The following is a 22,644-nucleotide window of genomic DNA, read 5'->3' as shown; positions in this document are numbered from 1 at the left end:
ATGGTCGATCACCTCCGGTATTTTCCATTCTGGCCAGATTGGAATTCCTTCAATCTGGATTAATATCGGGCCTCGCGCTTAGCTCGTTCAACAGCCAAATTTCGGCCTTGTCAGTGCTTTTCCAACACAAATTGCCACCAAGCATCAGCTCAAGATGTTCATTCAGGGAGTTTCCCATGTGGCATCTCCTTATAGAAGACCATTTGACTCATGGGGCCTTAACCCGATTCTCGAGGCCTTTCAGGAGGTTCCTTTTCGAACTGCTGCAGGAAGTGTCACTGACCGTCCTCTCTTGGAAGGTGGTCTTTCTAGTGGCAACTACGTCAATCAGACGAGTTTCGGAATTGGCAGCCTTTCCTGCCGTTCTCAGTTTCTGAATTTTCATCAGGAAAAGGTTCTCAGGACGTCCCCGTCCTTCCTGGACAAGGTCCTCTCCTCTTGCCATCTCAACTGAGATATTGTTTTGCCTTCCCTTTGTTCCGGCGCCAGCCCATCTCATTGAGATGGCCCTCCACACTCTGGATGTGGTTAGGGCGCTGAGACGGTACATCTCACGGATGGCTCCTTTCCACAAGTCAGATGCCCTGTTCATACTTCCAGAGGGGCATAGGAAGGGTCTAGCTGCGTCAAAAGCATCTCTAGCCAGGTTGATTCGCTTGGCGACTCGAGTATCCTACCGTGTCAGGAACGCGCCTGTCCCGCTTTACCCGGTCAGGGAGCGCCTCTTCGATCTTTCGGCACCAGGCCTCAGCAGAACAGGGCTGCAAAGCTGTGACTTCGTCCAGTCTGCATACTTTTACAAAAAGTTACCAAATTCATTCTCGGGCCTCTCTGCAAGGCTGCGACTTGGGCAATGTTTGTAAAGGTACGTAAGCTGGACCAATTAATTCTCAGGCTTCTGTGGATGCAGCTCTCGGCAGACGCAGCCTACAATCGGCAGTACCATGGTGTTCACGCAGTGGTACTTGGGGTATTAGCATATGTATGCTCCCCACCCAGGGACTGCTTTAGGATGTGTCCCCCCATGAGGCGTAGGAGAAATAGGGATTTTTGTGTAATCACCGTAAAATCCTTTTCTCCGAGCCAGTCATTGGGGGACACGGCACCCACCCTTTTTAGCCTATTGGCACACTGTAGCATTCTTAGGCTGGTTTGACTAGCGCATTTCACAGGCAGCGCACGGCGCCGCTAAGCCCCGCCCCTGCCCCCCCGTCCAGTCATTTCCTCCTACTATTGCACACGGCTGCATGCGATCTGCGCGCCCTATCTTTAGCATAGGGTGCGCAGACCGTGCACTGGCCGTTTGCTAGTGGGATTTTTGCGTGCACTGCACACTTTTGAAGGTGCAAAATGCAACGTGGTGCGTCCGGCGCACACCGGCACACCTTCAAAAGTGCGCAGTGCACGCAAAAATCCTACTAGCGCATGGTCTGTGCACCCTATGCTAAAGATAGGGTACGCAGCCGTGTGCGATGATAGGAGGAAATGACCGGTCGGGTAGGGGGCAGGGCTTAGCGGCGCCATGCGCTGCATGTAAAATGCGCTAGTCTGAAACCAGCCTTAGGCGTTGATATTGTTATGGTTATTGTTAACTGTTTATGCTCCTACTGCTTTTTCACCGAACTGGAGAATCTCAGCCAGCGAGAGGGTGTATACTGCAGGAGAGGAGCTAACTTTTTTTCTGGTTTACTTAGTGTCTTCCTAGTGGCCAGCAGCATAACACCCACGGTCTGTGTCCCCCAATGATTGGCTCGGAGAAAAGGATTTTACGGTGAGTACACAAAAATCCCAATTTTTCAAGCTGTTATAAAGTATTTAATTTACTGAGAACTTTTGGGTTTCCATTGGTCGTAAGTAGTCATCAACATTAACAGAAATAAACACTTGGAAAAGATCACTGTTTGTTAACTTTTTAATGATCTTCTAAGATGTGAGGTGTGTGTGTAAAATATACATTTATAATATATATTTTTTTCTTTTTTATATTTTACATGCTTATGTATTAATCTTCTGTACGATGCTGGAGATAGAGGTGTGTGTGTTGTTTTTTTGTTTTTTTTTTTTTGTAACGTTTGTACACCATGACACAGCCTGAGACTTATAGATGCATGGATATTCTCTTGTACTTTTATTCTACATGGGTACATAGCAGAGCTGTAACTGGCTGTGTGAATGAGCGCTAAAGCTGACATTGATATACACGTAACTGCAGCTGTTTCAGGAGAAAAACACCATTTTTGGTCATTGGATTCTGTATTTTTCTCTTTGCAAGCTGTAGGCACCAGAAGCTGGTGCAATTTCTCTACTTCTGTCTACTTTAAGCTTCTTCATAGACTTTTATAGGCACTATCGTCTCATCTCTCAGTGAAGACAGATCTGTGGACAGGTTTGAGCAGTTTGAGTGAATGATCACTATGTGGAGAAAAATGACTTATAACAGAAAAGAACTTTTTCCACTTAAGTGAAGATGATACACTGATATATAAAAAATAATATTCTGCAATGACGACTCGTTTTTGCTTTGTATTTGTTTTCAGTGAAGAGTGTCCGAAGTGTGCCTGCGTATCTTGCAGAAACTTTGCATAATGCAGTAAAGGTATGTTACCGCGACCCAACCACCCTAACTTATTTCACGGTATTTAACCCTGTATCTGAATTGGAGCGATTATGACTTGCTCAGCCTGGAACTGATAAATGACTGAATTACCATCAGCTATGGATGCCAACACTAAAGCTGTGTAACCTAAAAGGGGATGTGCCATGACACATTTTGCTGTTTTAAAAGCTTTTAAACAGGTATAAGGCTATGTGCACACGTTCCGGAATTGCCACGGGAATTCCGTAATTCCATTCTGCAGGAAATATGCGAGAAAACCGCATTTTAATTCCTGCCTATTTCCTGCGGAAAAACTAGCGATTTGCAAGCGTAATTAGCTTGCAGAATGCTATTGTTTTCCAAGCGATCTGTAGCATCGCTTGGAGAACTGACAGGTTGGTCACACTTGTCAAACATAGTGTTTGACGAGTGTGACCAACTTTTTACTATTGAGGCCGCCTATGCAGCATCAGTAGTAAAAAGATCTAATGTTAAAAACAATATAAAAAATAAATGGTGTTTTTCTCACTCTCCGACGTCACGCGCAGCGTTCCCGATCATCGCGATGCTCCGGCAGGTCCCATTCCCAGTGACGCATTGCGCCAATGACCTTTGACGTCGCGGTCTTGTGAGACCGCAACGTCATCAAAGGTCATTGCCGCAATGCATCACTGGGAATGGGACCTGCCGGGAGCATCGCTGAGGCCTGGTGACGCTGCAAGGGACATTGTAAGGTGAGAATATGGCTTTTTTTTTTTTTTTTTTACAGGGATATGGTACCCAGAGCCCGGAGGACAGTCTCCTCTCCTCCAGCCCGTGGGTACCATCCGCAAATGTTCTGCTTACTTTTCGCATGGTGGGCACAGCCACATGCGGAAAGTAAGTAGAACAATGCATTCCTATGTGGGCGGAATCGCCGCGATTCCGCAAAATTAGCATGATGCGATTCCGCCGCGGAAAAATCCGCAGCATTAGCACAGCATTGCGGGATTGCATGGGATGGTTTGTTTTTTTTTTGTGTGTTTTTTTGCGGCAAAATCGCGCGTTTAAAAACGCCGCAAAAAAAAAGCTACGTGTGAACACAGCCTAAATGTTCAGAGAAAATGTTTAAAGTTGATAAACCTGAAGAATAAGAAATGCCTTATGTTTTTCCGGCTCGCTTGTGCTCCAACCATGTCATGGTGAATAGGAGAGATTGCGGTCACATGGGCCTTCTTGTGATCATTCCCACAACTGCCAGTCAATGTCTTTAGAGTAGCTTCCCGTAATAGTCCCTTACTACATTCCTGCTTCATGTTGGCAGCTCTTCCTCTTCGGGGCTGCTCTGCTGACCAGATGTTACTGTCGAAGTCATGCCGATTGCCAACCGGCTTCCTGGAGTTGGTCAATGCGGAGCCGGCTGTGAGTCAGCATGACATCTGCAGTAACGCCTCGTCAGCAGAGCGGAAGAGAAGCCACTGCTGTTGACGTGTCGGTGGAAGCAGCTGAATCGCCGGCAGTACCGCGCTGTGCCAGAAGAGATGGGCTGGCTAAGGCAGAAGGAACACTGTGCATGCTTGGCCTCTAGAAGAGGGGGGTTTGATGGACTGACAAATGCCAGTAGTGCTAATAAGGGCACATGTATGATCTCTCGCCATGTACTAGCATGTTGGGTGCATTAGATGTGTGTCCTCTAGTGGCCACAAGAAACATCAGCATGTAACTGTATTTTGCAGATCTGGTGGCATAACCAAGTACCATGTGATAAAGCCAAACTGTGAACTTGTGATGTTCTGTTCTTTGTAAATGTGAATTCAATATTGTTCCAAGTTTTTCTATGTAAGACAAACAAGTGTATGATTGCAGAGCAGTGAGTGAAGGCATTTTGTAAAATTGGTTTATGCTGAGATTTCATGTCTCTACTCTCTATATACAATCACTATATATTCATACACTAATGTATAATGTTTTGTCCATCTGTAGGGATAAAGCGCACCAGACCATAAGGTGATACCATTAGAACCGGGATCTAATATCTTGATATATGCTCACCTGTCTAGGCACAATCCCTGGGAAAGCTCCATAGCGGCTGCTGCTGCCCGAGGCTGGGGATGAAACGCCACTAGGATGCTTGAAGTTGTGGGGAACTAATTCATCCGCTAACCGAGAAAGAGATTGTTAATCGAATGATTTAAAGACGTGCTTCTCTTGCCGCAGCGCGTTTCCACGCTGGACTGGCATCGCTCTCAAGTGGTCAGTTGGTTTTTCGTCTTGAGAGACTCCTATCCGGCGGGGAAGCGCATGGTGGAATAAAAACCGCTTCTTTATATTATTGGATTTAGGATCATCATTTTGGTTAACGTAGCTCAAACCTTGAATTGTCTTATTAGCATTACTTGTAAAAGGCTGACCGTATGATGGACATGGTCTTGTGTATTGTGTTTTATCAGGTAAATTGGGTAAGGATACAAATTTTTATCTCTGTACAGGATCTGTCAATGGCTGAAAAGCCAAATGTGCAGAGAGCCGCACAGGAAAGAATGAATAACCTTCTCTTTTATTACACAGGCTACAGATATTGTACACTGAGCACCCCCTAGTGGTGGTGATCAAAATTACAAATGATCTGATCAGTTTTTTTTATCTTTTTATTTTTATAAACATTGAGGCGCTCAAAGATGGATTTGAATGCCAGAATGTGCTCTCCATGTTTTCATGATGATATTCATGTTGGTCTCCATTTCTCTCTATGCAGGGAGCTGGCACTGATGATTCCACTCTGGTTAGAGTTATGGTTTCCAGGAGTGAAATAGATTTGCTTGACATCAGGAAGGAGTACCGAAAGAACTTTGGGAAATCTCTGCACCAGGCAATTAGGGTAAATAATATTACATTAGTTATTTGCAAACATCATGTATTTTGATGCAGTGCAGACATCATTAAAAGGATCATTATAATTTACAATTCTTGGATAGTTTCCTTTCATTCTGTCTCCTACCAGGTTAAATAGAGTTGGCCTACATCTTCGCCATCACTAAAAACTACAAGTTCTAAAAATATTGATATACTAGCTGAAGAGCCTGGCGCTGCCCGGGCATAGTAACTAACTGTGGTTAGTTATAACAAATTATAATAATCCTCCATCCCATAGTCCCGTGCCCATATACCCATCACACATCCACGATCCCATAGGCCCGTGCCCATATACCCATCATACATATCCTCCATCCCATAGTCTAGTCCCCATATACCCATCCTCCATCCAATAGTCCCATGCCCATGATATATTAAAGGGAATCTGTCAGCAGGCTTTTGGTATGTAATCTGAAGGCATCATTATGTAGGGTCTGAGACTGCGATACTTTTCTGGTCTGCTTGCTGATTTCTCTTCAACATTCAAAGGACTACTAGATGTGCAGTACTCTATATAACCCCCCTCCCATACCACGGATTGGCAGCTTTCTGCCCACACACAGTGTGCTCAAAGCTGGGCAGGTCCTGAATAGGGAGGACTATATGGCAGCAGGTTTACTAGTCCTGTACTGATAATCACCTGCTGATAGCAGTGATTTTATTGAAACTGCAACAAGCAGCCCAGTAAGTGACACATCGCTGGAATCTGGGTCTCTGACCCTACATTATGCTGCTCTTCAATTACATAGCAAAGCCTTGGTGACACATGGAGTTCCGTGCACTTCCAGGCTCACCAGCCCATGCAGCTCATAAAGAGCTTTTGGGAATTGACCCACTTTGTTTTTTTTTTTTTTTTTTTTTTTATGAGGTAGCTACATATTAAAGGACTGTAATTCCTAAACCCTTACTTACAATTAGAATGTGAGTACCCTCAAATTAGTCTGCACTTTATGCCCATAATAACTACACCTTGGATATGTTTTGGTAAACAGCTAAAATGTCAATTTGCGTCACTTTGAAAATATTTCTGGACCCAACTGTATGTTCATGATATTGTAAACCTTTTTAAGAGAAGTACACATTTTTTAATACTATAATGCTAGGTTTCCTATGTTTTAACTGCTAAAATGTGCAACACCCATCAAAGAACTTGATGCAAGCAAGATCAATTTTCTTTTCTGTGGATTCTGTGAGACTCATTGAAGATTCTTTCTTGCAGGGTGACACATCTGGAGACTACAGGAACACTCTCCTCCTTGTGTGTGGTGGGGATGATGAGTAATATTACTGTTCCCAAGAAGGCAACCATGTGTAAAGCCTGTATATTACACGAGAACACTCACTATATCTAATCGCTAAGGTCATTGTTGCCCACCATATTGTCCCATAGTCTCTGGGCTAGACTAGTGCTTCATGTTCGCTTTCACCCAGACCCCTTCTTATATCATGAAAGGAATTTATAGTAAGCCTAGTTCAGGATGGAAGTGTTTCAGTAGATAAGTTGGGGGGTGTCTGGGTCATGGGGGGATGGAGGGTAAAATATATGTTGAAATGTGCCTGTACTCTGTGATTCTGGCCTTACTTGTAGTTTGAGGCAATATTTTAGGTGCTAATACATTCCAGTCACAGCAGACGTTAATATTATAGAATGTAACTGATCTAGTCATGTCCTCAGTTGCATTGAAGCCAGTAGCTGCCATTTCCCGTCACCTGGGACCCTTCCAGCTCAGATTAGATGTGTATGTCACTCTATCAATATCTGTTCTGTAGATTTTCTAACTATTCCTCACCTTTTCTGCTGCTTTTCACAGTATTTGGTCATGAACATAGTGACAGATGTTGCACTAATCCGAGCCCAGCCTGACTCGTTCATGTACATGGAATCCTCTAAACTTGCATTTTTCCTTTGAGAAATAAATATCCTAAAATAAAGGTGTGATTTTTCTTTTTTTTTTATTAATGTCCGATTTGAAGAAATGTAGAGCAAAGCAAAACCTGAAATCTTTTACAGCTGACTTACATCACAGGCAGGGAACACTTCTTACTGAACAGATTTTGTAACGTAATTTTTTTATTTTTTTCCAGTTTGTGGTAACCAGATATAGAAAATAATTGAATATTTTTAGTCCGTAAAAGTCAAAGCTGAGAAACAAATGTGTGGGGTGTTTGTCTAAAGGATAAAAACTATTTACATCTATAAACCTTTTGCTTTGCTGTATGTGTTCATATATGCACACACCACAATTTTTCTAAGTAAATATATTTCTAAGAGTTCTAGTGACTTGAAATTCTCATCAGACGTCGGTAACAACCCATCCAATCCACACAAAGAAAGTCAAACCATAGATGTCCATAATATAATTTGTGTAATAATGAGAAATAACACTGGGAAAAAGTATTGAATTTTCTTACTGAAATTTAATACTTCCAAAAAAAAAAAAAATTGAATTAATACTTCGTAGAAAACTTTGTTGGCGGTGACAGCTTCCAGACGCCTCCTGTATTGAGAAACTAGTCACATGCCTTGCTAATGTATTTCCTCCCCACCCCAGTCTTCCACACACTCTTCAATTCCTGAAGACTCTGTTTGCTGCTCCTATGAACTGTGAGCTTTAGTTCCTTCCATAAATTTTCTATTGGATTCAGGTCAGGTGATTGGCTGGGCCATTCAAGCAGCTTTATTTTCTTTCTCGGAAACCAACTGAGTTTCCTTGGCTGTGTGATTGGATCATTGTGGCTAAAGTGTCCACTCTCATTTCATCTTCATGACATACAGTCTATGTCCTTAACCCCCGTAGGTATTTACGTTTCTGTTTTTTGCTCCTCTTCCCAGAGCCATAACTTTTTATTTCAGTCAATATGACCATGTGAGGGCTTCTATTTCGAAAGTACAACTTGTCCCGCAAAAAACACCATTGGTTTTAACATATAGTGTACTGGAAAACTGGCAAATTCCAAGTGTGGTAAAATTGCAAAAACAGTTTCTCTTTTACCATGATCAGTAAATGCTAAAACTGACCTGCAGGTCATTACAAGTTCATGGACACCTAACATGTCTGTTTTTTATCTAAGTGGTGAAAAAAAAAATTCCAAAGTTTGTTAAAAATTGCCTCATATTCCCATACCTGTAGCGTCTCCATTTTTCGTGATCTCTGGTTGGGCGAGGGCTTATTTTTTGCGCACAGAGCTGATGTTTTTAATGCTACCCTTTTGGGGCAGATACAATCTTTTGATTATTACATTTTAATGCAATGTTGCGGCAACAAAAAAAACGTAATTCTGGTGTTGACTTTTTTTTTTCTCGTTACACCGTGTAGCAATCGTGTTATTTATTGATCAGGCTACTCTGAACACACGATACCAAATGTGTATGTTGTGTTTTTTTTTGTTTTTTTTTTGCACACTTCAATAGTCTCCATGGGAGACTAGAAGCTGCACTTGTCCGATCGGTTCTGCTACATACAAGCGATGATCAGATTGCTTATATGTAGCAGAAATGCTCACTTGCTATGAGCGCTGACCCAGCGGGTGGGGCATATAGCAATCTGAATATGACAACCAAAGAGGTCTACTGGAGACCTCTGGCTGTCATGCCAACCCATCAGTGACCCACGTTCACGTGACGGACGGGGTCACCGATGGGCGGGATTTCCGGTGCTCTTGCTGGAAGTGTGCGTTAAATGCTGCTGTCAGATTGATAGCAGCTTGTGGATCATGATTCCTCCCGTGGCTGTTAGACACATGTAAGCTCTTCAAAACAGATGACGTGTCGGAAGATGTGGGCTCAGCGCCGGAGCCAACATCAAGGGGAGGGAGTCCGTCATCAGCGTACTATTACGCCCCATGTCAGAAAGGGCTTAAAGACCACCTTGAGAGTACAGAACATGGAGTCCTGGTAGTGATAATATGACTGATACAGAGCATTGATCTCGACAACATTCAGTCTGTCTGGGATTGCTTGGAGAGTAGGATTTTCTCAAGCATACTCCCATAGAAGATCTGTGGTTAGTTATCCAAGATGATTGTAGCAACTTCCCTGAAGAGTTTGTTAACAAACTGTGCAAGTGTACCTAGAAGAATTGATGTTCAGCTATTAAAATATCTAATTTTGGAAGCATTCATATTCGTTCAATACTTGCCTAAAAAAGTTGCACACTTACTGTAATAGCCATTTTATTAGAGACATCCACCTAGTAGCACATGGATGTTTGACAATCCCATCTGACGTTGTTGCAGCCGGTCAATGGGGACTTGTACTGGAGAGGCAGTGATGTAACCAGGGAGGGTGAGTAAGCTCTAGCTTGCTTTATTTATATGTAAAAGTGGGCAAGCTAGGAATGCTGAATGTGTACTCCTGACATAAGGTAAAAGGTAGACCCAGGGTGCACCAAGAAAACATTTCGCATACCAGCCTACACTGTTGACTCCGTGACAAGATTGTAGGCCCATAGATGCATCCTGCTTCGGCTTCATTTTTGAAGTCAGTGTTTTTTGTTTTTTTTTTGCTCAAAAAAACTGACTCCATGTTTGGTCAGCTTTTCTCAAATCAAAGGAAATGAAAATAATGTTTTTTTTTTGTTTTTTTTTATTTAAGCTTCTCTCAAACATTCAGTGAAAAATGTAGATGACACGGGTGCTATTTGAGTGCTGTCCAAATCCATATTTTTTTCATTTCGACTTGTTTTGGAACTTTGAGCTGTAACTGATGTCTCAAACCACTTGGTCCTCAAATATATACAGATGTGTGAACAGCCCCATAGACTTCAGGGTTATGAGTACTGTGAAAATTGCATATACAACATGTGAAACATGTCTTTCAGCTCTTAGGCCAAATTCTGACCCTCCCATTAAACCTGGGCCAATAGAAGACTAGATTGCAATGGAAAAAAAAAACACTGCACAGTCAAAGTGATCCTTTTTTTGCACTCTTGCCCTCTAAGGTTATGTGCACACATTGAGTATTTGGTGTTTTTTTTTTTTTGTTTTTTTTTATTAACCTCTGTATTTGTAAGCCAAAACCATGATTTGAATAATCAGAGGAAAAGTATAAGGCTGGGGTTACACTGGCGAGGAATACGGGAGAGTGAGAGGCGCAAAAAGCATGCATTAGACACGGACAAATGATTCGCTATGAGGCAGCTCCCATCAGCCGTATATTTCTCCTCAGTATCCTACGCTCTGTGCCACTCGCAGCATGCTGCGATTGTCAGCGTACTACGCCCGTAGTACGCCAATGCAAGTCTATGGGTGCGCAAAAAATGCGGATTACACACGGACCAGATGTGACTTGCGAGAAATGCGCACGAGGTGTCTTTTAGAAACCCTGTCATAGGGCTCCATTATATGTCCATTTTGCAAGCCTGCGAGAAAATCTCGCCATACGGATGCTGACATGCGCAAAATACGCGACCACACCTTGATTACGGATGACATACGGAGCACTATTTAGGGGTCTGTCATCCGTATTACGCATGTAAAATACTGACCGTATTTTGCGCTGGTTAGTGTGACCCCGGCCTAACTGAATCATCTGCACAACATGTACTTTTTTTTTTTTTCCTTTGCCTACGCCTGGTTTTGGCTTACAAATACTGATATAAAAAAAACACCCAAGTACTCAATGTGTGCACGTGGTCTTAGTGTTGTGCATTCAAACAGTAGTTGTAACAAGGTGGCATGGGGTGGTAGTCATAGCAGATTCCACTAGGTCACAGTTAGTGAGCCCCTTGCACATGAAATGACAGTTCTAGTCTCAGTCCCAGGTCACAGTAGGTACCTCAGACATCTGGCTCCGCTCCATGCTGGAACGGATGCACCATATGTCACACATTGTAGGGCTCAACCCAGGTATCTACTCCTTACATAGTTGGCAAACCACAAATTTACTACAAGACCAATATTTCTAATGATACCTGTGGCCTTCTGGGGTAAGTGATGGAGCCAGTGACTTTGTGCTCCATCACAATTGTTAACAGTATGGGTGTCTTGAGATCACTGATTCAGTTAACAATGTAGCAGACAAGGCAGCCCTCGACCAGACAGGCCCTTCTGGCATTTGCCAGATGGCCAGTCCGGCCCTGGCCCAACCGTGGCAACTTGTATTTAATAAAGGTAAGAAAGGAAGGTACAATTCCTGAGCTGTCCCTATCTCCAGCAACAGCTGCAGAGGCAGTAGCTCCAGACAGATTCCAGGAGCTGCTAGTCTCTTGGGTAAGTCCCAGGCAGATCACAGGAACTGCAAGTCTCTCGTGGGGCACACGCGCAGTGCCTGTGACTGCTGCCCGACAGTTGACTGGCAGCTCTGTCTCCCCCTCCAGGGGTATGTCCAGCACCCAGCAGGGGAGCACATCCTGTCACAGGCAAGCCTGCCTAGGCACTGAACTGCAGACAGGAACTTCCTGTCTGCTTTGAGGCTGGTGGGTCAGCCTCCTGTATTAACCCCTCACTAGCCCTAAACTATATACATTGTTTGTTATAATGGTGATACAGTAAAACAAGGCAAACACAGCATAACACATTACATTAATACAATGAACAGGGCAAGACAATCATGACCCATAGTCAGCACTGCATGGGGGGCCATATCAAGGGGAGAGGGAGCAACCGAGGGTCCCTGCCACCGCCTTACATAGTTGGCAAACCACAGTTGTAGTTGACTATTTTCTTCTTCGCCTATTCATTGGAATGATTTTTTTTTTTTTAAATTTGTTTATTGAACCAAAGCAAGGGTATACAATATGCAAACTGACAATGATAAAAATATCATAACACATACATTCGACCGAGCACTAATGTCAGTGTACATATACCAGTTGTGTATAAAATAAAACATACTGTCAATTGCCTCACATTAGTCTGTGTGTTATTATTCAAATAATAAAGTCTGCCAACCACTAAACCATTACTACTTCTACAAAACAACAACTATTTGCAGCCTATGTCCATATAGTTAACTCTTATCATGCAATATCTCTGTCCTACAACGTGAGATGAGAGGAATTCCACCTCTCCCATATCTTCTCAAATTTACCGGGGCACCCTCTGTTTTGGTACAGCGTACGCTCGTATGGTATGATCGAGTTCAATCCATTCCCTAAGGGAGGGATCCGAACCCCCCCCCCCCCATCCACCGCAGTGCTAGCACCTTCCGCGCCATAAACAATGTCTCCTGTAAGAAAATCCCCGTATAATGTCCCCATGTCTCGTCATCCCACACCCCAAACAGACAAACCAATGGCTCAAGGGGAACAGGAATTTGTGCCAAGGAGGTCAATAATGATGTCACCTCTTTCCAATAGTGTGCTATAATTGGACATTGCCAAATTGTGAATAAAATCTGACATCTCGGACACTCCGAAGATTGGAAACGACCCATCTTAAAGAGTCGAGTCAAATATGATTGGTTTATAATATAAAATTGTTGATTGACGGAGACACCTTCGTTGGTGACTCCAGGTTTTCCTCCCACTCCTCTCCCTGCGCATTAGGGATGAGCATTTCCCCCTAATTAAGCATATGGCAGATTCTGTCCCCACCGATAGCATGTAAGTATACAGAGAGGAGACGAGACCCTGGGGACCTTGTGATTTAAGAATGCCTATCAAGGGTAGAGACGAAATAGCATTACTTATACCGACATCTCATGTGCGATTGAAAGGCTGATCTTAATTGCAAATATCGGAAGAATTGCGACCTCGGGGCATTACACTTGGCTTGTAATTGTTCAAAAGATAATAGTGTACCGCAGTCCCATAAATCCCCTATCGTAGAAACATTGTACTGAGACCAGAACTCGGCAGACGGGTGGGCAAGCAGTGTCGGAAAATAACTATTATTCCATAAGGGCATTTCAGCTATGATATCACTAAATCCAACCACCCTCTTAATCTGTCTCCATATTAATCTTGCCAGACGAAGCATGGGTAGCAGACGTGGAACATTTACTTTCTCCAATTCCAAAAACCCCAGCGGGCAATCAACATGTGCGGCATGATGCAGATGGCTTTCAGAGTTAGGAAGATGATTACCGGGCATCCACTTATTTATAGCTCTGGCCTGGGACAGGTAATACAGAAAAAAATCCGGCAGCGCCACCCCCCCCCCCCCCCTTTTTTTGGCCTTTGTATGGTGGATAGCCTAAGCTTGGGCCTGGCCTTCCCCCATATAAAAGACGTAATCTGGGAATTCAAATTGGTGAAGAAAGACTTGGGCACTACCACAGCACTGTGTTGGAGAAAATAGCTGATCTTAGGGAGTAGTATCATTTTAATTAAATTAATGCGTCCGGCTACAGACAGTGGGAGTTTGCTCCAGATCACAAATTTGACTTTAACCATTTCTAGTAATGGCTATATATTAAGTTGCAGATCAAGCGTGCTGGACTGAGAGATATAAACACCTAGATATTTAAAATGTGGTACAATAGGCAGCAAGGAGAGAGTCCCAAGTCGCGGCATCGGGGTATGAGAAAGAGGCATCAGAGCAGATTTCTCCCAATTTATATACAGGCCGGAATATTTACTGAATTCGTTTATAGTAGTAATCACCTCCGTCAGTGTCTCTGCCCTATCCATAAATATTACCATGTCATCAGCATATAGGCCTATGGTATCCACCCGATCTGCTATCTCTATACCCATAATAGGGGAAGCTCTCATGCGAATTGCCAAAGCCTCTATTGCAAGAGCAAAGAGGGCCGGGGAAAGGGGACACCCCTGACGAGTTCCCCTGTGCAAAGAAAAGGACTCAGAAGTGGAACTATTTACAATGACACGGGTCTTAGGTTTCATATACAATGTATTAACCCATTTTAGGAACCTATCCCCAAAACGAAATTTCTCGTTCGCCTTATTGGGGGACACAGAGACCATGGGTGTATGCTGCTGCCACTAGGAGGCTGACACTATGCACAAAAAAAGGTTAGCTCCTCCTCCGCAGTGTACACCCCACCGACCGGCAGGAAGTTCCTCAGTTTAGCTTAGTGTCAGTAGGAGGTGGACACGGGTCTTTTATTAGACCCCTATCTACCTCATTGTGCGTAGTTCCTTTACAGGTTTCGGAGGGATACGGAGTGAACAGTCACATCCGTACTCCCACACAGAGACTATGAGTACGGCGTGTACTGCCACCCCGTATCCTCGTAGGTCTCCGCAGCAGGACCAGGAGCCTCGCACAGGTGCGTGCCAGCTATACGGACGGTCCTTGCCCCCCCCCACCATCTCGCCTACCAGAGCCTGACGGTTGGACGAGGCGTGGATTCCATAAAGACGACAGACAGCGTGGGATTCTCAGGTACCTTTATTGTGGCCCCCGGCCTGGGTGAGTATGCGGTCTAGCGGTCCCCCGGCGTTTTCATCCTAAGGCGGTCGCCAGGGGACCACGGTAGGGCCTGCGCGCCCGCTTCTCCCCACGGTCGCCGCATCCATGAAGGCCCCTTTTCTTTCGGGCCTTGTTCTGCGCCCCCCCGTTTCTTCTTCATCCCGGCAGGGGTATACAGGGGTTGGGCTGTGGGAAGCAGGGACGTGGCCCGGTGTTGCGGCGCGTCTTCCGCGCCGACCCCCTGCTGACAGGCGGCCGGCGCTATTAATTTAGGCCCCGGCTTCATCTCGGGCCTACCGCTGCGTCGCGGCCAAGCCCCCTGCCCCTTTCTTCTAAGCGGGCTTCTCTCCTGCCCGTCCTAGGCCTTCCCAGCCCCCTTGCCTCACACCAGCCTGCTATTGGACAGCGGGCGGTGCTAAGGGGATCTCTGCGGCAAGCTCCGCCCTTCTCCCTCTGGCAGCGTGCCCTTTCCCTGGTGGTCGCCATCTTCTCAGCCTGCCAGCCGGACCTCATTCCCTGCCGGATTTCGGTCGCTGGGCCTTTTTTTCAGCCGGATTGGCCTGGCCTCATCCTGCAGCCAGATCAGAGAGCGTCGCCCTTGGGGACACCGGACCGTGAGTAGCTCTGCACCTGCAGACTGACACCCTTCTCTGCCTTCTGTCCCCCAACCATCCGGCACAGCCTCTCTTTTCACTATGTCCAACGCTAAGTCTGATCGTACCCGCTCTGCGTCCAGCCCGACGCCGCTCAGGAGCCATCCATAGCCCCAGGGGCGAGTGAGCCCCCCATGCCGGGTTGGGCCTCCTCTCAATCACAGTCAGTGGCAGACCTCATCAAGGTGTCTCAGTCCCTAGTAGCCGTTCTGGACAAGTTGCCCTTGGGAGCTTCGGCGGGACCCAGCACGTCTCAGGACGTCCCATCTGAGCCAGCCAGCGGCAGTCGCAAGAGACCCAGGCAGGACCTCCAGGCGGAGTCCTCCCCTCGTCCTACCTCACCCCATAGTCCCCAGCAGTCTCCCTCTCGGGCCTCCTCCCCCGAGTCAGGCGAAGCGCTTTCGGAATCGGAAGGGGTCTTAGAGCTGGATTCGGACCAGGATGCGAACATGAAGGTTACGGTGCAAAACCTCATTGCCGCGATTCACCATACCTTTGACATCGCTGACGCCCCTGCGAAATCCTCAGATCAGGAGGTTTCGTCCAGACGGGCGGAAACACCATCCAGGGTGTTTCCCTTCCATTCTGAGTTTGGAAAGATTTTTACAAAGGAGAGAGAAGATCCGACCAGACGCTTTCAAAGAGGAAAGCGTCTCGGCGTGCTGTACCCGTTTGCTAAAGAGCTCACGGACAACTGGGCCGCTTCTCCCTCGGTGGACCCTCCCGTGTCCAGACTTTCTAATATTACGGTCCTTCCGCTGTCAGGTGTGGCGTCGCTAAAAGATTCTAATGATAGGATCATAGAATCTCTAGCAAAATCTGCCTTCGAAGCGGCATCCGCAGCGGTATGTCCAGTCTTTGTTTCTTCTTGGGCAGCAAAGGCCATATCCACTTGGGCAGATGACCTTCGGCAGGGCATTCTGGATAAGGCACGACCAGAGCATTTGGCCGATCTCGCCAATCAGATTTCCCATGCGGGGGATTATCTGCTTTCTGCCTCCTTGGATGCCGCATCTTGCGCAGTTCAGGCGTCAAGTAACATCGTGGCAATCCGACGTACAATTTTGCTCAAGGCCTGGCAGGCGGACTTGTCCTCTAAAAAGTCTCTGACCAATCTGCCTTTTCAGGGAGTGCATCTCTTCGGATCACAATTGGATCAGATTATTAAGGACGCTACCGGAGGTACGAGTTCTCTTCTCCCCTCCAAGCCTCGCAGACCTCCTCCAAGGCGTCAGTTTCGTCCCTGTCGGACTTTCCGCCGTTTCAATACGGCGGAAAACCCTTCCAACCAGCAAAGGCCACAGGCACGTCAGGAAAGAAAGAAGGTTTCCTTCAGGCCCACTCCGTCCTGGCGGTCCCACTCTTCCCAGGGAAGACCGTCCAGATCTAGATCTGGACGGTCTATGTCCGCATGACTACCATCGGTCTCCCGTGGGTCCCTTCCAATTGGGAGGTCGACTTCTCTTCTTCAGCGACGTCTGGCTCGCCTCAGTAGAGGACGCTTGGGTCAGAGAGGTTGTATCAACAGGATACAAAATAGAGTTCATTTCTCTTCCACGGGATCGTTTCTTACAATCCCGTCCGCCGAGGGATCCGGCCTTGGTCCCGGGGTTCGGTTCGGCCATCGCGTCTCTTCTCAGTTCCGGGGTGATTGTGCCCGTTCCCGAATCGGAACGTTTCACAGGGTTTTATTCAAACCTGTTTGTGGTGCCGAAAAAGGACGGGACAGTTCGACCCATCTTGGATCTCAAGTTACTCAACAAGAGAATTCGCCTTCGCCACTCCGGATGGAGTCAGTTCGCTCGGTAATTGCTTCCATGGAGGAGCAGGAATTCATGGGTTCCATAGACATCCAAGATGCCTATCTACATGTGCCCATATTTCCCGGACATCAGAAGTTCCTGCGGTTTGCGATTCTTCACGAACATTACCAGTTCGTCGCGCTTCCTTTCGGGCTCGCCACCGCTCCCAGAGTCTTCACGAAAATTATGGCGGCGTTGATGGCCTTGTTGAGGATCAGAGGTCTCGTTCTTTTTCCGTACCTCGACGATATCCTGATCAAGGCCCCCTCCTTTCAACAGGCCCGCCTAAGTGTGGCGATCGTTCTAGACACCCTGTCCAGTTTTGGGTGGATCGTCAACCGGGAAAAGTCCTGTCTGGTCCCTACTCAACGCCTTGTGTTTCTGGGCCTTCTGTTCGACACTCGTCGGTCAAGGGTATTTCTCCCACAAGACAAGATTCTTTCCCTGCAGCAGGGCGTGCGATCATTACAGATCACACGATTTCCATCCCTCAGGTCAGCCATGAGGGTCCTGGGGAAGATGGTGGCGGCGATAGAGGCAGTTCCCTTTGCCCAATTTCACGCCAGGCCACTCCAGCAGGCCATTTTGTCCAGGTGGAACAGGTCGGCTCTGTCTCTGGATCGTCCGGTTCGCCTTTCCTGCCGGATCAGGCGGTCTCTCAACTGGTGGTTGACGTCTCCCCTCATTCTCTTGGGGCGGTCTTTTCCCGTTCACTGGCAGATTGTCACTACGGACGCCAGCCTCATCGGCTGGGGTGCAGTGTTCCGCAATCACACTGTTCAGGGTCGATGGTCGACTCAGGAATCAGCTCTGCAGATCAATGTCCTAGAGATACGGGCGATCCATCTAGCTCTCGTCCACTGGGAAAGGCGCCTCAAGGGCCTGCCTGTCAGGATTCAGACAGACAATGCCACAGCGGTGGCGTATATCAACCGCCAAGGGGGGACACGGAGTGTCTCAGCCCTGGCGGAAGTGTCCAGAATTCTTCAATGGGCAGAGACCTTTGTTCCAACGATTTCCGCGGTTCACATTCCCGGCGTGGACAACTGGGCCGCCGATTTCCTCAGCCGCGAGGGTCTCGTGGCAGGGTAATGGTCCCTACATCCGGAGGTGTTTCATCTGCTCTGCCGTCAGTAGGGAACCCCGGATGTAGACCTCATGGCATCTCGCCTCAACAGGAAAGTCCCACAATTCGTGTCCAGGTCTCGGGACCCTCTGGCAGTGGGCGCCGACGCTCTGGCCGTCCCTTGGTCACAGTTCGTGCTCCCCTACCTGTTCCCTCCTCTGCCTCTTCTTCCCAAGTTGTTGAAGAAAATCAAAGCAGAGGGGATTCCAGTCATCCTCATCGCCCCGAATTGGCCCAGAAGGTCTTGATTCGCAGACATTGTCAACCTTCTCGCGGACGCCCCCTGGAAGCTTCCCGACGGGCAGATCTGCTGTCTCAAGGCCCGATTTGCCACCCCAATTCTCGGTCGCTCAATTTAACGGCGTGGCTGTTGAGACCGAGGTTTTGAGACGGGCAGGATTCTCTGATCGGGTAATTCATACCATGATCCGCGCCAGAAAGCCTTCTTCTTCGAAGATCTATTACCGTACTTGGAAAGCCTATTTCTCCTGGTGTGAGGCCAATGACATCGCCCCCTTGGTTTTTTCGCTCCCTTCTATTCTGGCGTTTCTTCAGGCAGGGCTGGATGCGGGGCTTGCTCTCAGTTCCTTGAAGGGTCAAGTTTCGGCACTGTCCATTTTATTTCAGAAAACGCTGGCCTCCCGGCCCCAGGTCAAAACCTTCCTCCAGGGTGTGGCTCACACGGTTCCTCCGTACCGAGCTCCCGTGGATCCTTGGGATCTTAATTTGGTTCTTCAGGTTCTGCAGGGTCCTCCTTTTGAACCTCTCAGGGACGTTTCCCTTTCCCTCCTTTCTTGGAAAGTGGCCTTTCTGGTGGCCATTACCTCCATCCGGCGCGTGTCGGAATTAGCGGTACTTTCTTGCCGCTCTCCTTTTTTGGTCCTTCATCAGGACAAGGTAGTTCTGCGGCCTCCGCCCTCTTTTCTTCCGAAGATGGTATCTTCGTTTCACCTCAATGAGGACATTGTTCTGCCATCCTTCTGCCCGAGCCCAGCTCACCCTCGGGAGCGGTCTTTGGACAAGCTGGACCTAGTCAGGGCATTGAGAGTCTATCTAGCCCGGACGACTTCCTTGCGGAAGTCAGACTCTCTGTTCATCACCCAGCCTCAAAGGCCACTATTGCGCGCTGGATCAGATCGGCAATTTTGGAGGCATACCGGGTCAAGCATCGAGTGGCCCCTCCAGGGATCAGAGCGCACTCTACCCGGGCGGTGGGTGCCTCCTGGGCGGTGCGCCACAGAGCTTCCGCGCTGCAGCTTTGCAATGCTGCAACGTGGTCATCAGTTCACATCTTTGTGAAATTCTACAGGGTCCACACCTACGCTTCGGCGGACGCCAGCCTAGGTAGAAGGATTCTGCAGGCTGCGGTGGCGAGTCCACTGGCCTGATGGAAGTTTGTTTCCCACCCCAGGGACTGCTTTGGGACGTCCCATGGTCTCTGTGTCCCCCAATAAGGCGAACGAGAAAACAGGATTTTTTGGGTTGCTTACCGTAAAATCTGTTTCTCGGAGCCTTCATTGGGGGACACAGCACCCTCCCATGTTCTACAACTCCTGTTCTTATGTTTGTCACAGTTGAGTTGTTTGTTCTGCTTTCAATCTATTCTGTTACTTCTCCTACTGCTTTCTCAGTAACTGAGGAACTTCCTGCCGGTCGGTGGGGTGTACACTGCGGAGGAGGAGCTAACCTTTTTTTGTGCATAGTGTCAGCCTCCTAGTTGCAGCAGCATACACCCATGGTCTCTGTGTCCCCCAATGAAGGCTCCGAGAAAAGATTTTACGGTAAGCAACCCAAAAAATCCTGTTTTCAGCAAGCACGCGTGGAGGAAAGGCCATTCAAGGGATTCGAAGGCCTTTGCTGCATCCAATGATGCCAATGCCCACCTATTGTCCGGTACCAGGGAGCTGTATTGGACCACCGATTGAACCCGTCTAATATTAATGGGGGTGCTTTTACCGGGCATAAGGCCAGTCTGGTCAGGGTGTATAAGTTCCAAAATAATTGAGTTTAGCCTAGTAGCCAAGATTTTTGTAAAAATTTTGTAATCCACATTTACTAAAGATATGGGGCGATAAGATCCACAGTCCAGAGGGTCCTTCCCTTCTTTCTTAAGCACTATTATATTCGCTTCATAGAAGGACTCCGGCATGACCCCCCCCTCCCAGATCCCCGGGAACACTGACAACAAAAGTGGCCCCAAAATCTTCCGGTATTTCCTGTACAGCTCAATAGGAAACCCATCCGGCCCAGGGGCTTTTCCAGAGGCCATGTCCCTCATAGCATCTTCTATCTCTTCCAAAGTAGGAAATGTGGGAAACGTTATATCCGATAGACACTAGTCTAGACACCCTTGGCTATCAACGTCATTTTTTGAACTGTACAGTGAACTATAATAATCATGGAAACATCCCATTAATTCTCCGTTCGAGGATACCAATGTACCGTCTGAGCTGTGGATCATAGAATCGTAGAGTTGGAAGGGACCTCCTGGGCCATCTGGTCCAACCCCCTGCTCAGAGCAGGATTCGCTAAATCATCCCAGTCAGATGTCTGTCCAGCCTCTGTTTGAAGACTTCCATTGAAGGAGAACTCACCACTTCTCGTGGCAGCTTGTTCCACTCATTGATCACTCTAACTGTCAAAAAGTTTTTTCTAATATATAATCTGTGTCTCCTCCCATTCAGTTTCATCCCATTGCTTCTAGTCTTTCCTTGTGCAAATGAGAATAAAGTTGATCCTTCTACAATGTGACAGCCCTTTAGATATTTGTAGACAGCTATTAAGTCTCCTCTCAGTCTTCTCTTTTGCAAACTAAACATTCCCAAATCCTGCAACCTTTCCTCATAAGACAGGGTTTGCAGACCGGTCACCATTCTGGTCGCTCTTTTCTGAACTTGCTCCAGTTTGCTGATGTCTTTTTTAAAATGTGGTGCCCAAAACTGGACACAATATTCCAGATGAGGTCTGACCAAAGAGGAGTAGAGGGAAATAATGACTTCACGTGATCTAGACTGTATGCTTCTGTTAATACATCCTAGAATTGCATTTGCCTTTTTTGCTGCTGCATCACACTGTTGACTCATATTCAGTCTGTGATCTATTAGTATGCCCAAGTCTTTTTCACATGTGCTGTTGCTTAGCCCTATTCCTCCCATTCTGTATATGCTTTTTTCATTTTTATTGCCCAGATGTAGTACTTTGCATTTTTCCCTGTTAAAAACCATTCTGTTTGTTGCTGCCCACTTCTCCAGTTTATTTATATCTTTTTGAATCCTCTCTCTTCTCTAGTATTAGCTATCCCTCCTAGCTTTGTGTCATCAGCAAATTTAATCAGTTTACCCTCAATTCCTTCATCTAAATCGTTGATAAAGATGTTGAACAATACAGGGCCCAGGACAGAGCCCTTACAGGATCTGTAATATTGTGTTGGTTGTATTATGCTGCCGCACCAAATAGGCCAAAAATTTACTAGACTGGTTCCCTAGCTCAAAGTAGGATTGGAGAGTAAAAAATAATTTACGTTTGGACTTGGTGTCTATATGTTGAGTATATAATCTTTGGGCAGCCAACCACTCCACTCTATTACCACTAGTTTGATTGGATATGTAAGCAGCCTCTGAATCCTTCAATCGTTGCTCTATTTCGTCATCCTCCGGCGTCACCCGTTTGATGTAGGAGATCGTAGAAGATAGGCAGCTCCTCAAGTATGCCTTAAGGGTGCCCCAAAATAAATTAACATTCCGGGTTCGGGGTGGGAGGAGACGAAGCTGTGTAATTGGTCAACTGTTCTGTCAGGTGACTTTACCAACTTCAACCAGAAAGGATTTAATTTCCATGTCATCCTACCACTTGGCGGGCCAAACCTGAGTTTAAGAATGATTGGGCTATGATCTGAAATCCCTCTATTTCCATGTTCAATACCATCCACCCACATCGCCAAACCACTAGACCCAAAAATGTAATCTATGCGAGATAAGGAGCGCTTAGTGGATGAATGGCAAGTATACTCACTTATCTCTTGGTGGCGCGTCCTCCATAGGTCCAACCATCCACTACTGTGATAATTGGGATGTAGCTGCTGCCGGGGTCCTACCCTGTGTCCCATCATCCAGTCTCAATCTGTCGAGACAATTAGGCTAGTTTCACATTTGCGCTTTTGAGCGCAGCGACGGCCTGCGCACGGCCGCCGTTAAGCCCCGCCCCCTGCCGTGCCTCCGCCAGTAGCTCCGCCTACCGGCACATGACGCTGCATGCGTC

General features: G+C 46.8%; 1 protein-coding gene across 3 annotated transcripts in view; it reads left to right on the top strand.

Annotated features, from left to right (window-relative positions):
• Nucleotides 1–7,420, top strand: part of ANXA5 (annexin A5) — an 89,579-nt gene extending 82,159 nt beyond the window's left edge. For 2 of the 3 annotated variants that reach the window (XM_073572004.1, XM_073572003.1), the window contains exons 11-13: nt 2,538–2,596; nt 5,331–5,453; nt 6,708–7,420. In XM_073572004.1, coding sequence (XP_073428105.1) covers nt 2,538–2,596; nt 5,331–5,453; nt 6,708–6,770 — 245 coding nt within the window. In that variant the 3' untranslated portion in view covers nt 6,771–7,420. Of the gene's footprint in view, nt 1–2,537; nt 2,601–5,330; nt 5,454–6,707 lie in introns of those variants that run through there. The other variant, XR_012231530.1, reaches the window with a different exon arrangement.
• Nucleotides 7,421–22,644: the final 15,224 nt, after the last annotated feature.

The sequence above is a fragment of the Dendrobates tinctorius genome, unplaced genomic scaffold, assembly GCF_039654945.1.
Source record: "Dendrobates tinctorius isolate UK_male_01 unplaced genomic scaffold, ASM3965494v1 ptg000030l, whole genome shotgun sequence".
In the NCBI taxonomy this organism is placed as follows: domain Eukaryota; kingdom Metazoa; phylum Chordata; class Amphibia; order Anura; family Dendrobatidae; genus Dendrobates; species Dendrobates tinctorius.
The sequence above is the reverse complement of the archived record's forward strand: the minus strand, read 5'-3'. Positions and strand labels throughout refer to the sequence as shown.